This window comes from Arachis hypogaea, chromosome 5 (assembly GCF_003086295.3).
Source record: "Arachis hypogaea cultivar Tifrunner chromosome 5, arahy.Tifrunner.gnm2.J5K5, whole genome shotgun sequence".
NCBI classification, from domain to species: Eukaryota; Viridiplantae; Streptophyta; class Magnoliopsida; order Fabales; family Fabaceae; genus Arachis; species Arachis hypogaea.
Window position 1 is genome coordinate 90,806,161 of NC_092040.1, and position 17,407 is coordinate 90,823,567.

Sequence of the window (17,407 nt, forward strand, 5' to 3'; positions counted from 1 at the left end):
GAAGGATCCACAATGTGCTTTCCTTTTAATTTTTCAAATTCAGATTTTAGAAATCTGTTTTCTTCAATGATATCCAAAGCACATTCAGTTTCCTTTATTTTTTCTTTTAAAAATTCATTTTCAGCTCTTAACACATCTCTTTCAGATCTGCATTCATTGTATTTGTCAAGCAGTTTTGAGGTGTTTGAGGTCAGATCATCAATAATAGCATGCAAGTCCTCAATGGTCAAATCATAATAATTTACCTCATCAAGATTGTTGTTTCCAGCCATGAAGCAGTCTTTGTCATCTCCTTCAGATTCTTCTTCTTCATTTGAGTCATTCTCAAGATCCTCCCAAGCTGCCATGAGTACTCTCTTTCTTTCCTTCTTTCCTTTGTCCTCCTTTTTGAGCTTTGGACAGTTTGACTTGAAGTGTCAAGCCTCCTTGCAATGATGACACGTCACCTTGCTCAAGTCTATCTTGTGCTCCTTTGAACTTGAACCCTTGTATTTGCCCTTGCTCTTCATCATCCTTCTAAATCTCCTAGCAAAAAACAGAAGCTCGTCATCTGAAATACCATCACTAGACTCACTCTCTTTCGGTTCTATTTGTGACTTGAGGGCTATTCCCTTTTTCTTTGAGTCTGTGTTTGTGTGTGTGGCTTCATAGGCAAGGAGTTTTCCTCTCAGCTCATCATAGGTTATGGGACTTATGTTGTTACTCTCGGTTAGGACAGTGGCAGTGTTTTCCCACTCTTTTGTGAGGCTTCTAAGGAGTTTTCTCACCAAGGTTTATTCTGCATAGTTTGTACCCATAGCATCAAGGTTGTTGATTATGATTGAGAATCTCTCAAACGCTTCATCAATGCTTTCTCCATCCTTCATGCTAAACAACTCATACTCTTTTACTTGTTTAGTGCCTTCGTTTGTAACCTGGAGTTTTTCCCAGATTTCTTTGGCTGCCTTGCATCTAGACACCTTCTGGTACTCTTCAAAGTTGATAGCACAGTGAAGAAGGTTGATTGCTTTAGCATTCAACTCTATCTTCTTCTTATAATCTTTATTCCATTTAGCTTCTTCTTTTGGAGTCACCACTCCATCAGCACTTATTTTTGTTGGGATCTTTGGACCGCTCACAACAATCTTCCATATGTTGTAGTCAATGGATTGGATGAAAATCCTTATCCTTTCTTTCCAGTAGGAATAGTTCTTACCGTTGAAGAAAGGTGACCGGTTGTTTGACTGGCCTTCAGTGAGGGTGTAAGCAACTGTGGTTGTGCCCAAGTTGTTCGCCATTGGATCTTTGCTCCAAGCGGTTAAGCTTGATTCTTGAAACCAGGCTCTGATACCAATTGAAGGTTGTGGTAGGCTTAGAGAAGGGGGGTTGAATCTATGCCTTCCTTTTTTGTTGCTGTTATTATCCTTTTAAAACAAATTTGCAGTTTTGATTCTGTTTGAACTCAACAGCGGAAATTTATGAGATAATTTATTTTTGTCTCATGAATATCAGAAAACAGAACACAGCAGAAAAGAGAAAAGCTAACACCAGCATGTATCCTGGTTCGGTTGCCTTGTGCTATGCAACCTACATCCAGTCTCCTCCACAACTATGGAAGAATTTCACTATAGTTAACAGTATTACATACACCAATAACACAGGATTGACCCAATCCTTTCACACTCAAGTTCTAACCTAACTTGACATTGGCTATGCTAATATCTAACTATACCTCTTAGTGCTAACCCAACTAAGAAAGGGATACCTTACAGATACAAGATACAAGACACTTAACCATCCTAAAGAAATCTGAAAATAACTCTAGGCTTTTCTCTCAAGTGTTTCACTCAGCCTTTTTCCACTCATGGCTTTTTCTTGAGCTTTCTCACAATGCCTTTTCTCACAAGAAATTACAGAAAGATAAACTTATAAAAGTACATTACAATCAGTAAAACATGAAGGAGATTGACTTCATCAACAGCCTCTGTGCTATGCGAAAAAACCAGATTAGCAAGCCTCTGATTCAGTTCTTCATACTGGCAGAATGCACCTTTGATTAGGTTACACTGTCCAGTTAGTTGAACTTCTTCAAAAAGCTCTTCTCAGAACAAAACCTCAATTCACTGGTTTTCTCTCCTTGGTTTCTGAATGAACAGCAAACCTCTTTTATCTCCTTGCATGTTGATGGGTTCATCTTCCTATGTCAACTCCTTGAGCACTGAGCTTTACCAGCCCACAAGCTCACCTTTTCTTCTCAAACATCAAAGTAGGACCTTTGCTTCTGACTTTTCCAACTTGACCGAAAGCCATAAAGGAGTAACCGAAATTGTCGTCCAATGGTCAACCAAATCTGAACCATAGAGATGCAACTTGGTCTCCAAGAATCTCTTGTGACCGTGGATTTATAGCAGTGAAGAACAGAGATAAACTTTTCTTTTGAATGCCATTTTCGGATAGAGCAGAGAGTTGGTGGCGGACGAAATTGTGATTCGTACTCTTTATACTTGTATGAAATTTAATTCGAGATAATAGCTCTTTACTATGTGTGGTCACAACTCCGTTCAACTAACCAGCAAGTGTACTGGGTCGTCCAAGTAATAAACCTTACGTGAGTAAGGGTCGATCCCACAGAGATTGTTGGTATGAAGCAAGCTATGGTCATCTTGTAAATCTCAGTCAGACGGATTTAAATAAATTATGGAATTTGGAAAATCAAATAATAGTAAATAAACATAAAATAAAGATAAAGTTACTCATGTATTTCCATGATGGGAATTTCAGATAGGTGTATGGAGATTCTGTGCTCCTCCTGAATCTCTGCTTTCCTACTGCTTCATCCAATCCTTCTTACACCTTTCCATGGCAAGCTGTATGTAGGGCATCACCGTTGTCAATGGCTACATCCCATCCTCTCAGTGAAAAAGGTCCAAATGCTCTGTCACAGCACGGCTAATCATCTGTCGGTTTTCAATCAGGTTGGAGTAGAATCCCTTGATTCTTTTGCGTCTGTTACTAATGCCCAGCCTTCAGGAGTTTGAAGCTCGTCACAATCATTCAATCCCGGAATCCTACTCAGAATACCACAGACAAGGTTAGACCTTCCGGATTCCCATGAATGCCGCCATCAATCTAGCTTATACCACGAAGATTATGTTTAAGGAATCCAATAGATATGCGCCCGGTCTAGGGTAGAACGGAAGTGGTTGTCAATCACGCGCATTCATAGGTGAGAATGATGATGAGTGTCATGGATCATCACATTCATCAAGTTGAAGAGCAACGAATATCTTAGAATAGGAATAAAGAGAATTGAATAGGAAATAGTAATAATTGCATTAAAACTTGAGGTACAGCAGAGCTCCACACCCTTAATCTATGGTGTGTAGAAACTCCACCGTTGAAAATACATAAGTGAAAGGTTCAGGCATGGCCGAATGGCCAGCCCCCCAAAACGTGATCAATAGTCTCCTCAGATGAAGAATAAAATAAAACTGAGACCAAAGATGTCTAATACAATAGTAAATTATCCTATTTATACTAGACTAGCTACTAGGGTTTACATGAGTAAGTAATTGATGCATAAATCCACTTCCGGGGCCCACTTGGTGTGTGTTTGGGCTGAGCTTGATCTATCCACGAGCCGAGGCTTCTTTTGGAGTTGAACGCCAAGTTGTAACGTGTTTTGGGCGTTCAACTCCGGGTCGTGACGTGTTTCTGGCGTTCTACTCCAGACAGCAACATGGAACTGGCGTTGAGCGCCAGTTTACGTCGTTAATTCCCGAATAAAGTATGGACTATTATATATTTTTGGAAATCTCTGGATGTCTACTTTCCAACTCCATTGAGAGCGTGCCATTTGGAGTTCTGTAGCTCCAGAAAATCCATTTCGAGTGCAGGGAGGTCAGATTCCAACAGCATCAGCAGTCCTTTGTCAGCCTCCTATCAGAGTTTTGCTCAAGTCCCTTAATTTCAGCCAGAAATTACCTGAAATCACAGAAAAACACACAAACTCATAGTAAAGTCCAGAAATGTGAATTTAACATAAAAACTAATGAAAACATCCCTAAAAGTAGCTTGAACTTACTAAAAACTACCTAAAAACAATGCCAAAAAGCGTATAAATTATCCGCTCATCACAACACCAAACTTAAATTGTTGCTTGTCCCCAAGCAACTAAAAATCAAATAGGATAAAAAGAAGAGAATATACTATAAATTTCAAAATATGAATGAATATTAATTCTAATTAGATGAGCGGGACTTGTAGCTTTTTGCTTCTGAACAATTTTGGCATCTCACTTTTTCTTTTGAAGTTCAGAATGATTAGCTTCTCTAGGAACTTAGAATTTTGGATGGTGTTATTGATTCTCCTAGTTAAGTATGTTGATCCTTGAACACAGCTACTTATGAGTCTTGGTCGTGGCCCTAAGCACTTTGTTTTCCAGTATTACCACCGGATACATAAATGCCACAGACACATGACTGGGTGAACCTTTTCAGATTGTGACTCAGCTTTGCTAGAGTCCTCAGTTAGAGGTGTCTAGGGCTCTTAAGCACACTCTTTTGCTTTGGATCACGACTTTAACCACTCGGTCTCAAGTTTTTCACTTGGGCCTTCATGACACAAGCACATGGTTAGGGACAGCTTGGTTTAGCTGCTTAGGCCTGGATTTTATTTCCTTAGGCCCCCCTATCCATTGATGCTCAAAGCCTTGGATCCTTTTTACCCTTGCCTTTTGGTTTTAAGGGCTATTGGCTTTTTCTGCTTGCTTTTTCTTTTTCTTTCTATTTTTTTTGCAAGCTTTTGTTTTTCACTGATTTTTCTTGCTTCAAGAATCAATTTCATGATTTTTCAGATTATCAATAACATTTCTCTTTGTTCATCATTCTTTCAAGAGCCAATAGTTTTAACATTCATAAACAACAAGATCAAAAATATGCACTGTTTAAGCATTCATTCAGAAAACAAAAAGTATTGTCACCACATCAATATAATTAAACTAAATTCAAGGATAAATTCGGAATTCATGTACTTCTTTGTTCTTTTGAATTAAAAACATTTTTCATTTAAGAGAGGTGAAGGATTAATGGAATTATTCATAACTTTAAGACATAGTTACTAAACACTAATGATCATGAAGTAGAGACACAAAACATAGATAAACATATAATATAAAAACCGAACAGTAGAAAAGTAAGAACAAGGAATGAATCCACCTTAGTGGCGTCTTCTTCTTAAAGGACCAACAATGTCCTGAAGCTCTTCTATGTCCCTTCCTTGCCTTTGTTGCTCCTCCCTCATTGCTCTTTGATCTTCTCTTATTTCATGAAGAATGATGGAGTGCTCATGATGTTCCACCCTTAATTGTTCCACATTGTAGCTCAAATCTTCTAGGGAAGTGTTGAGTTGTTCCCAATAGTTGTTGGGAGGAAAGTGCATCCCTTGAGGCATCTCAGGGATTTCTTGATGATGAGCTTCCTCATGCATCTCTTGAGATCCGTGGAGGGTCTCTCTTGCTTGCTCCATCCTCTTCTTGGTGATGGGCTTATCCTCTTCAATGAGGATGTCTCCTTCTATGATAACTCCAGCTGAGTAACATAGATGGCAAATAAGATGAGGAAAAGCTAGCCTTGCCATGGTGGAGGACTTTTCGGCTATTTTGTAGAATTCATGGGAGATGACTTCATGAACTTCTACTTCCTCTCCAATCATGATGCTATGAATCATGATGGCCCAATCCACAGTAACTTCAGATCGGTTGCTAGTGGGGATGATGGAGCGTTGAATGAACTCTAACCACCCTCTAGCCACAGGCTTGAGGTCCAGTCTTCTTAGTTGAACCGGCTTGCCTTTGGAGTCTCTTTTCCATTGAGCTCCTTCCACACATATGTCCATAAGGACTTGGTCCAACCTTTGATTAAAGTTGACCCTTCTAGTGTAGGGGCGTTCATCTCCTTGCATCATGGGCAAGTGGAATGCCAACCTCACATTTTCCGGACTAAAATCTAAATATTTCCCCCGAACCATTGTGAGATAATTCTTTGGACTCAGATTCACACTTTGATCATGATTCCTAGTGATCCATGCATTGGCATAGAACTCTTGAACCATTAAGATTCCGACTTGTTGCATGGGGTTGGTTAGGACTTCCCAACCTCTTCTTCGGATTTCATGTCGGATCTCCGGATACTCATTTTTCTTGAGTTTGAAAGGGACCTCAGGGATCACCTTCTTCTTTGCCACAACATCATAGAAGTGGTCTTGATGGCTTTTGGAGATGAATCTTTCCATCTCCCATGACTCGAAGGTGGAAGCTTTTGTCTTCCCTTTTCCTTTTCTAGAGGATTCTCCGGCCTTAGGTGCCATTGATGGTAATGGAAAAACAAAAAGATTATGCTTTGACCACATTAAACTTAAAATATTGCTCGCCCTCGAGCAAGAGAAGAAAGAAGAGAAGAAGAAGAAGAAAATATGGAGGAGAGCGAGGGAAGGTGTTTCGGTCAATGTGTAGAAGAGGGGGTTTGTGTTGTGTGAAAATGAAGTAGAATGGAAGGGTATATATAGGGAGGGGAGTGGGTGTAGTTTCGGTCATTTAGGGTGGGTTTGGGTGGGAAAGATTTTTGAATTTTGAAAGTGGGTGGGGTTTATAGGGAAGAGTGGATGGATGTGAGTGGTGAAGGGGGTAATTGGGAAGAGAGGATGAATGTTGAGAAGAGGGGAGAATATGTTAGGTGGGGATCCTGTGGGGTCCACAGATCCTGAGATGATCCTGTGGGATCCACAGATCCTGAGGTGTCAAGAATTTACATCCCTGCACCAATTAGGCATGTAAAATGCCTTTGCACACCATTCTGACGTTTAAACACTGAAGTGATGCACACTCTGGGCGTTCAACGCCCATGTGTAGCATGTTTCTGGCGTTGAACGCCAGTTCCATGCTTGTTACTAGAATTCAGCGCCAGCTTTCCTCAAGGCATATTCCTGGCGTTCAAACGCCAGGATGTTGCTTGTTTCTGGCGTTCAGCGCCAGAAACATGCTCTGTTCTGGCGTTGAACGCCAGCCAGATGCACCTTACTGGCGTTTAAACGCTAGTAAGTCCTTCCTCCAGGGTGTGATTTTTCTTCTGCTATTTTTGATTCTGTTTTTAATTTTAGTATTTTTTTCGTGACTCCACATGATCATGAACCTAATAAAACACAAAATAACAATAAAATAAAATTAAAATTAGATATATAAAAATTGGTTGCCTCCCCACAAGCGCTTCTTTAGTGTCATTAGCTTGACAGTGGGTTCTCATGGAGCCTCACAGATATTTAGAGCATGATGAGGGCCTCCCAACACCAAACTTAGAGTTTGAATGAGGGGGCTTCTCAACACCAAACTTAGAGTTTGGTTGTGGCCTTCCAACACCAAACTTAGAGTTTGACTGTGGGGGCTCTTTTTGACTCTGTATTGAGAGAAGCTTTTCATGCTTCCTCTCCATGGTTGCAGAGGAAAGTCCTTGAGCTTTAAACACAAGGTAGTCCCCATTCAATTGAAGGACTAATTCTCCTCTGCTAACATCAATCACAGCTTCTACTGTGGCTAGGAAGGGTCTTCCAAGGATGATGCATTCATCTTCTTCCTTCCTAGTGTCTAAGATTATGAAATCAGCAGGGATGTAAAGGCCTTCAACCTTTACTAACACGTCCTCTACTAATCCATAATCTTGTCTTACTTACTTGTCTGCCAATTGAAGTGAGAATAAGGCAGGTTGTACCTCAATGATCCCCAGTTTCTCCATTACAGAGAGTGGCATAAGATTTATGCCTGACCCCAGGTCACACAGAGCTTTGTTAAAGGTCATGATGCCTATGGTACAGGGTATTAAGAATTTACCAGGATCTTGTCTCTTTTGAGGTAGAGTTTTCTGAATCCATGTATCTAGTTCACTAATAAGCAAGGGGGATTCACCTTCCCAAGTCTCATTACCAAACAACTTGGCATTCAGCTTCATGATAGCTCCTAGATATTGAGCAACTTGCTCTCCAGTTACATCTTCATCCTCTTCTGAGGAGGAATAGTTTTCAGAGCTCATGAATGGCAGAAGGAGATTTAGTGGAATCTCTATGGTCTCTATATGAGCCTCAGATTCCTTTAGGTCCTCAATGGGGAACTCCTTCTTGTTTGAGAGACGTCCTAGGAGGTCTTTCTCACTAGGATTTTCATCCTTCTCCTCCCTTGTGCATTCGGCCATATTGATTACTTCAATGGCCTTGCAATCTCCTTTTGGATTCTCTTCTGTATTGCTTGGGAGAATACTGGGAGGAGTTTCAATGACTTTCATACTCAACTGGCCCACTTGTGCCTCCAGATTTCTAATGGAGGACCTTGTTTCACTCATGAAACTTAAAGTGGCTTTTGACAGATCAGAGACTAAGTTTGCTAAATTAGAGGGGCTCTGTTCAGAATTTTCTGTCTGTTGCTGAGAAGATGATGGAAAAGGCTTGTTATTACTGAGCCTATTTCTTCCACCATTGTTAAAGCCTTGTTGAGGCTTTTGTTGATCCTTCCATGAGAAATTTAGATGATTTCTCCATGATGAGTTATAGGTATTTCCATAAGGTCACCCATGTAATTAACCTCTGCCATTGCAGGGTTCTCAGGATCATAAGCTTCTTCAGAAGCTGCCTCTTTAGTACTGTTGGATGCATTTTGCCATCCATTCAGACTTTGAGAGATCATGTCACTTTGTTCTGAGCCAATATGGCATTCAGAGTATCAATTTCAAGAACTCCCTTCCTCTGAGGCGTCCCACTATTCACGGAATTCCTCTCAGAAGTGTACATGAATTGGTTATTTGCAACCATGTCAATAAGTTCTTGAGCCTCTTCAGGCGTTTTCTTTAGGTGAATATATCCACCTGCAGAATGGTCCAATGACATCTTGGAAAATTCAGATAGACCATAATAGAATGTATCTAATATGGTCCATTCTGAAAACATGTCAGAAGGACACTTTTTGGTCATCTGCTTGTATCTTTCCCAAGCTTCATAGAGGGATTCACCATCTTTTTGCTTGAAGGTCTGAACATCCACTCTAAGCTTGCTCAGCTTTTGAGGAGGAAAGAATTTATCCAAGAAGGCCGTGACCAGCTTATCCCAGGAGTCCAGGCTATCTTTAGGTTGTGAGTCCAACCATGTTCTAGCTTTGTCTCTTACAGCAAAAGGGAAAAGCATGAGCTTGTAGACTTCAGGATCTGCTCAATTTGTCTTAACAGTCTCACAAATCTGCAAGAACTCAGTTAAAAACTGGTAAGGATCTTCAAATGGAAGTCCATAAAACTTGCAGTTCTGTTGCATTAAAGCAACTAGTTGAGGCTTAAGCTCAAAATTGTTGGCTCCAATGGCAGGAATGGAGATGCTTCTTTCATTAAATTTGGACGTTGGTTTTGTGAAGTCACCAAGCATTCTCCTTGCATTATTGTTGTTGGGTTCGGCTGCCATCTCCTTCTCTTGTTCGAAAATTTCAGAAAGGTTGCCTCTGGATTGTTGTAGTTTAGCTTCTCTTAGTTTCCTCTTCAGAGTCCTTTCAGGTTCTGGATCAGCTTCAACAAGAGTGTCTTTTTCCTTGTTCCTGCTCATATAGAGAAGAAGAGAACAAGAAAAGAAAGAGGAATCCTCTATGTCAAAGTATAGAGATTTCTTTATGTTAGTAGAAGAAAAAAAAGGGCAGAGTAGTGAAGAAGAATGGGTAAGGATAGAGGTGGTGATGTGAGATGAAGAGAGATGAAGAGAAGTGTTAGTGAATAAATAAATAAATAGATAGAAGGAGATAATAGCTCTTTACTATGTGTGGTCACAACTCCGTTCAACTAACCAGCAAGTGTACTAGGTCGTCCAAGTAATAAACCTTACGTGAGTAAGGGTCGATCCCACATTGATTGTTGGTATGAAGCAAGCTATGGTCATCTTGTAAATCTCAGTCAGGCGGATTTAAATAAATTATGGAATTTGGAAAATCAAATAATAGTAAATAAACATAAAATAAAGATAAAGTTACTTATGTATTTCCATGATGGGAATTTCAGATAGGTGTATGGAGATGCTGTGCTCCTCCTGAATCTCTGCTTTCCTACTGCTTCATCCAATCCTTCTTACACCTTTCCATGGCAAGCTGTATGTAGGGCATCACCGTTGTCAATGGCTACATCCCATCCTCTCAGTGAAAAAGGTCCAAATGCTCTGTCATAGCACGGCTAATCATATGTCGGTTCTCAATCAGGTTGGAGTAGAATCCCTTGATTCTTTTGCGTCTGTCACTAACGCCCAGCCCTCAGGAGTTTGAAGCTCGTCACAGTCATTCAATCCCGAAATCCTACTCGGAATACCACAGACACGGTTAGACCTTCCGGATTTCCATGAATTCCGCCATCAATCTAGCTTATACCACGAAGATTCTGTTTAAGGAATCCAAGAGATATGCGTCCGGTCTAGGGTAGAACGGAAGTGGTTGTCAATCACGCGCATTCATAGGTGAGAATGATGATGAGTGTCACGGATCATCACATTCACCAAGTTGAAGAGCAACGAATATCTTAGAATAGGAAAAAAGAGAATTGAATAGGAAATAGTAGTAATTGCATTAAAACTTGAGGTACAGCAGAGCTCCACACCCTTAATCTATGGTGTGTAGAAACTCCACCGTTGAAAATACATAAGTGAAAGGTTCAGGCATGGCCGAATGGCCAGCCCCCCAAAACGTGATCAATAGTCTCCTCAGATGAAGAATAAAATAAAACTGAGACCAAAGATGTCTAATACAATAGTAAATTATCCTATTTATACTAGACTAGCTACTAGGGTTTACATGAGTAAGTAATTGATGCATAAATCCACTTCCGGAGCCCACTTGGTGTGTGTTTGGGCTGAGCTTGATCTATCCACGAGCTGAGGCTTCTTTTGGAGTTGAACGCCAAGTTGTAACGTGTTTTGGGCGTTCAACTCCGGGTCGTGACGTGTTTCTGGCGTTTTACTCCAGACAGCAACATGGAACTGGCGTTGAGCGCCAGTTTACATCGTAAATTCTCGAATAAAGTATAAACTATTATATATTTCTGGAAATCTCTGGATGTCTACTTTCCAACGCCGTTGAGAGTGCGCCATTTGGAGTTCTGTAGCTCCAGAAAATCCATTTCGAGTGCAGGGAGGTCAGATTCCAACAGCATCAGCAGTCCTTTGTCAGCCTCCTATCAGAGTTTTGCTCAAGTCCCTTAATTTCAGCCAGAAATTACCTGAAATTATAGAAAAACACACAAAATCATAGTAAAGTCCAGAAATGTGAATTTAACATAAAAACTAATGAAAACATCCCTAAAAGTAGCTTGAACTTACTAAAAGCTACCTAAAAACAATGCCAAAAAGCGTATAAATTATCCACTCATCAGTTGGGAAGAAGGGATGAAGATCTGATGCATGCAAGATGAGATGGATTACCTTTCTTAAGCTTGATTTGGTTTGGAATTTCTGTTTTTAGCTTCTGTGCTTCAAGCTTCAACTCTCTCTTTCTTGCTTCTTTGGTTTCTAGTTTAGTGAAGAAGCTCTCTCTCTTTCTAACTTTTTCTGAAGTTGATTTGACTTGGTCAGAAAGTAGAGGAATGTTGCACTTCAAGAGGGAGAAGACTTCAATCTTACAAAAGAAGCTTTGTGAGATGGATACGGGTTTGGATTGAATTTTCATTAAGCAACCCGGTTGGCCCATCAGATCCTTTGGCTTTGTTTCTTTTGGACTGAGTTTGTTTATTTACCCATCAGCCTTGCTAAATTATTATTATACCATTTGGGCTGCTTAAAATGAATTTGGCCTGCAACATGAAATAAATAATTAGCAACATATACTTATTAACATTTAACACTAATTATTTATTTTGCCCAAAAATAATGTTTGTCACCATTAATTAATTTAGTTAATTTCTTAACTCAACAATTTTGATAATTGAGCCTTTCTTTTCTGGCCATCTAAGGTCTGACAGTTCAACTTTAGGGCGTGCAGAGATGCTAAGCAATCTAAGATATCATACTAGTGTTATTGTTTCCTTATTTCAGTCACCGGGAACTCTTTTTATTAGTGTAAGGCGGCTCAATTGACGCAGGTATATTAAATCTGTCATTTATCCTTTCTAGAAGTTGATATCGGTTTTTATTCTTGGTATGTAGGCATATGTTATATACAAATCCTTGCAAAGTTCAAGGCTATATATTCTAAGTAAACTATATATTTTATAGTGGTTATGCTGATCGCATTCATGAGTTAATGACTGTATCAAGGGAGCTAAGCCTGGAGAATGAGAAATCTTCACTCCAAAGACGAGAAAGTAGAAGTTTCATAAGTAAAGCTAACTACATTGAATTCTCTGGTGTCAAGGCAAGTGATTTTAATGAACCATTTATACATCTGAACTTATCATTATGATTTTGTTATTATTTTGATATTGATGCTGCTCCCAAAATTCAGGTTGTAACTCCCACTGGTAATGTCTTAGTGGATGACTTGACTCTTAGGGTTGAGTCAGGATCGAATCTATTGATTACAGGTAGTCATCTGAATTCTCTGCTTTGTGGTCCTTTTTTGTTTCACTTTCTTGTTGAGGTTAGTCAGCCTTGACATTGATGTTACTCTGCTATTATCCATTTAAAAAAAAGGATTTCTAGTGGTCAATTGTTTTCAAAAATGTGAATGTCATATTTTGTTCTACTTTGTTTTTCAACAAGAAAAATGATCTGATTGTTTGATTGCTAGTTATTTATTTAACATTTTAGAGTGCTCATCCTTGGTACCAAGCAGAGAACATAGAGAAGAACAAGAGGATATATAAGAGAATAGAAAGCTTTGCAAAGAAGTATGAGTGCACCACTCCTCAGTTGGCATTAGCATGGTACTCCAACAAGGCAATGATGTTGTGCCTATTCCTGGTATCATCAATTGTTTAATTAAGATATAAACTTGTTCTGGTGATGAGATACTAATTATATTGATGAAGGTAGAGTTTTACAAGAACTACTAAAATCAAGAACTTGGATGAAATTTTTTTAAAGGAAAATTCTTCAATAAATTTAACTAAATATTTATTTTATTTGTGCATCAGCTCAATAATGTTGTAGCTAGAGATCTTTTCTTTTTCTATGAATAACGGGAATCGTACGTATACTACTTTTTTGTCGGTTCATCCTGAGAGTGGTGCTATAACAAGCCAAGATCAAATGTTTCATGACTTTCATTTTCTGAGAGGGTCCCAATTAGGGGATAAGTCATGAAAAATTGCAAAAGATCAATAATTTTAGTATAAGAAAATAATTAATATTGGTTAGTTAATGGTTTCTAAGTGATAAATCATAACACCTAACCATAACCGCCAAGTCCTGTCGTACATTTATTTGAGCATCTTCGAGTATGGTTTGGCAGAGAGTACTTTTAGTTCATATATCTCATCTTATAAGTACTTTTAGTTCTCTAAAATTAGCAAGTAAGGACTTTTATATCTCATCGAGCATAATTTTTTAGTTTCTAATTCAAACTAATCTGTTTTCTAAAAGTATTTTTGTTTTCTAATATATGGATTCTTGTCTTTTTACTATGAAGAATAAATGTTATTCTGTTTGGATACATAATGCAATTATTTTTTACTTTGTGTTATCAACAGGTGCTGTGGCAATTGCAGTTGCAAATCCAACTGATCTTGTGAAAGTTAGACTACAAGCAGAAGGAAAATTGCCAGTTATATTAGAAAAGGTGGTGCTCTTCTGGTCTAACAAAGTTAGTTTTAAACTCAAATTATATGATATTTAACATATCTGCTTGATTATATTGACAGTTAAGAGTTGTAGAGGAAAAACGCCAAGAAGTAGAGGCCAGAGCTAGGGAGCTTGGTAAACAGGTGAAGCTACTTGTGAGGTTGTTGATTAAACACTATTTTTCTTTTTATTTTCAAAATTGAATTAATCTTATCATAATTTCAATGTACTTGATTGAGCTATTTTATTTGCAGGAAGTGGAAGGAAATTGTGGATGAGTGGGTGAGGTTGAATCAACCGGGTGGAACAGCTTTTTTCATGGGTAAAACCAAACCTCAACTCAAATATTTTGGGACATTTTTCTTAGTTAAGAAATTAGAAATCCAAGTGTTTGATGATAATTGTTGGCATTGCATTTACATTTGCAACCGATGGGGACTCTCCACCGCTGAAAACCACCCAAAACGGGCATAATCAGGTCTTTCTTGGACCCTTTTTTTTAATTTTTATTTTTTATATCATGGTAAAGTTTAAGGTCCTGTTTGGCGTTATTAATATTCTATTTTGAAATTCCTTTTTATTTGTTTTTTTGCAGATTCTTGATTTTGCATACTCGCCAAATCCACACGGTGAGTACTTGCGCATCTTATTCAAATCTTCTTTTTGTGTGTGTCTCTGTTGTTTTGGATTTTGACGAACAATAATGCTTTTCTGCTTCTGTATGCTGACACAGATGGAAGTTCTGGGTCTGACTGTATGCTTTTCTCGGTCTTTAAGTAATTTTTTGTGTTACATTCTCTTTCGCCTTTTGTTATTCACAGTAGAAATACTTTCTTCAATACAATTTCTCTTTTTAAAAGGTTACCACTGTTAAATCTAAGCTTTGTCATCGGGTCATTTTAGTTTTATTTAAGCTAAGCTTCTCTATGCTTTCTTATTTCAATGGTTACTATAGAGAAACCTGCTGTTGACTGATAGTGACTAGTTGATCCTCTTAAGGATGAGAAAAAAAGATCCCTTATTTGGGATTATTTCTGTTGGATGCTTTGATTGTTTAACTTCCCTAAGTATAAATAATTTCCTGTCAATAATATTCTTTTATCATTTTGATATTAAGATATTGGGTATTGGCCTGTCTGAATTTTAAAACTAGAAATTCTATTGAAAGAAACAAAAAAGACTTATGGCTTTCTTTGCTTAACATTACATGTAGACATGTAGTAGCATCAATAGTATTCTATCCCTTTCTTTAATTTACCTTAAGAGGATCATTCTGAAAAATCTTAAAAGATTCAGAAATCTTGAAGAATTTTACTTGAGAAATTGCATAATCATGAGAGTGAATTTTCAAAGACTCCTTAATGCCTTGTCCAACTATGTGGTGGAAATGAATCCATTTAATGTAATTCGTTTGAATTCATTTAACTGGTTTCTTGATATATGCAGTAGAAGACAAATGCATTCTACATCGTTGCTTCCATTTTGCTTTTGATGATGCTGCTACTTTACTATCTCTATATCTACTTTATCTACTTGTGATAAGGTTTTGATTTTTGTCTTACAGAGGGATGAAAAGGGAAACTCAACTGTTGAGGCGCATCTCTCAAACAAGAAAAAACCATCTTAATGGATAGATCTGTCGCCTTCGCAAGTTCTCGCTTCTCCAACACTTTCAGAATCCATAGAAGTTTACTAATCTGTGACAATGGTTACTGCACTCCCAATTCGGCCATAGGCGAGTGCAGTTGGAGGAGAAGAGCGAGAAAGACCGCCAAATCTGCTCCTCGTTTTATATGTTTGTTGTAAGCCAATTTCTTTATGGAGACTTAGCAAACACAAATTTGAGCTGCAGGATTGAATTCGTCCTTGGTGGCTTTTGTATTTGATTCTAACTAACATTACTAACAAGAAAAATTATACCTTATTATCGTATTTTTTTTGTTTGTTGAAACTTGATCAGGATCTATTTATAAATTTTTTCATTGTGTAGCATTAGTGTAAACTCCTATTGTAATGCCTTGCGTTGAATAATAAAAAAAAAATTGTTTGTAATCTCCTATTATTTTGTAATTAGAAAAATAAAAAAAAAATTATTTTACCTTATTGACGGATTTTCTATTTGTAATCAAAGTGTTAGATGATTTTCCAAGGTTCAAATTACAGACGGAAAATTTGTCGGAAAATTCGCCTGTAATTACAGACGGAAAATCCGTCTGTAATTACAAACGAAAAATCTGTTAAAAAATTCGTCCGTAATTACAGACGAAAAATTCGTCTGTGGAAAATCCGTCAGAAAGTTCGTCGCCTTCGGAAAATAGATGGAGAAATAAATCCGTCGGTAATTTTCCGATGGAAAAATTTTTTTCGGTAAATAATTTTTGACGAGACTTTTACAGAAGGATAAAATCCGTCGGTAATTTCGTCGATAATCAAAAATCCGTCTGTAATAAAGACTAAATCTATCTGTAAATCTGTCTGTATTCATTAATTTTCTAGTTGTGAAAAGGAGATGATAATGAAGATAGAAAAAAAAAAGAGAAAAATATAGTTCTACTTAATTTAAAAATTACTTGGTCGCCTAATATTATTTTTTAATTTTTTTTAGACATTGATTGTATAATAACTTCAATAAAAGAAATGCTCATGTGGATATGACTGAAATTGTGCATTTACGTGTCTCTTAGTATTTAGGTGAATGCCCATACCATACTGTCCAATCTGTGTAGTGCATGTTTCTCACGTGTCTAACAGAATTGTTAGATATTCATGTGAAAAAAAACAACGTTAATTTTGATTGTTTAATAATCAATATACCTAACCCTTCAATTACGTGGGTTACATTATATTGTTTTCTTATTTCAACTATATATAGTCTAATTTAGCGAATTAGCGTTTATTAATTTAAGGATCTTTGTTTTTTTCTTTTTGATTTCTTCTGGAAAAATTGAACTTCAAGCAATGCAAAATATTATGATGCGTGGTTCACCCATAAGCCATAATTTAAGGACATTATTTCTGCTTCCACTGCCATGCATTATGGCACTACCTACCAATTATTCGTACCACTAGAATATCCATAGGAATCGAATTTATTTCACTCTAGTTTTAGATATCATGCATATTCCTTTGTGTTTTTATTTTTAATATTTATTTTTTAAAATTAGAAAAAAAAGAATAATAAAAATGAGAATTGTATTGCATTTTTATCTTTATAAATATATCTTAAGTTTATTTTTTAACTAAACCCATCCTATTAACACACATGTGAATGTTACTAATTAAAAAAGTTTTTATAAAGAAAATATAAAATCTAAATTTTAAGATTAATATGTCTAATATCATATTCACGCAAGAAAATAGAAAGATGAAGGTCAGCCTGTAAGGCCCCAAGCTCCATTGTAAGACAAGGTCATTTTTCGTTTACCTGCTTCTCGAAACGAAATCCTAAATAAGCTGATTGGCAATCCTTAATTACAGCCTTTCCTATTAGATCCGCTGAGTAAGGAGGGGATTTGGGCATTGGAATAGAATCCCCCGCCGGGAAAGATCAGAGAAGATGAAGAAGGTCGGTATTGGCAATTTAATACCATATTTTTAGCTAATATTTTTAAATATTATTTAATTATTAATTAAAAATAATAAATTGTACTGATCTATA

At 37.5% G+C, this 17,407-nt stretch overlaps 1 protein-coding gene and 1 non-coding gene across 7 annotated transcripts; both read left to right on the forward strand.

Annotated features, from left to right (window-relative positions):
* The first annotated feature begins 8,962 nt into the window (after positions 1-8,962).
* Positions 8,963-9,066, forward strand: LOC112804486 (small nucleolar RNA R71). Its single transcript, XR_003203100.1, has one exon. It is a non-coding gene; the product is annotated as a small nucleolar RNA R71 (small nucleolar RNA).
* A 4,269-nt stretch (positions 9,067-13,335) lies between these two features.
* On the forward strand, positions 13,336-15,805 carry LOC112799753 (uncharacterized). Of its 6 annotated transcripts, none has more exons than XM_025841782.3 (6): positions 13,336-13,481; positions 13,659-13,747; positions 13,830-13,909; positions 14,004-14,227; positions 14,345-14,378; positions 15,314-15,805. In XM_025841782.3, the coding sequence occupies exons 1-4, from the start codon at positions 13,409-13,411 to the stop codon at positions 14,221-14,223; spliced, it is 462 nt and encodes a 153-aa protein (XP_025697567.1). In that variant the 5' UTR covers positions 13,336-13,408; the 3' UTR covers positions 14,224-14,227; positions 14,345-14,378; positions 15,314-15,805. The 6 variants fall into 6 exon arrangements, with proteins under 6 accessions (XP_025697567.1, XP_025697569.1, XP_072092638.1 ...); XM_025841784.3 differs by having other exon boundaries at positions 13,341-13,481; positions 14,004-14,071; XM_072236537.1 differs by lacking the exon at positions 14,345-14,378 and having other exon boundaries at positions 13,380-13,481; positions 15,293-15,805.
* The last annotated feature ends 1,602 nt before the right edge of the window (positions 15,806-17,407 follow it).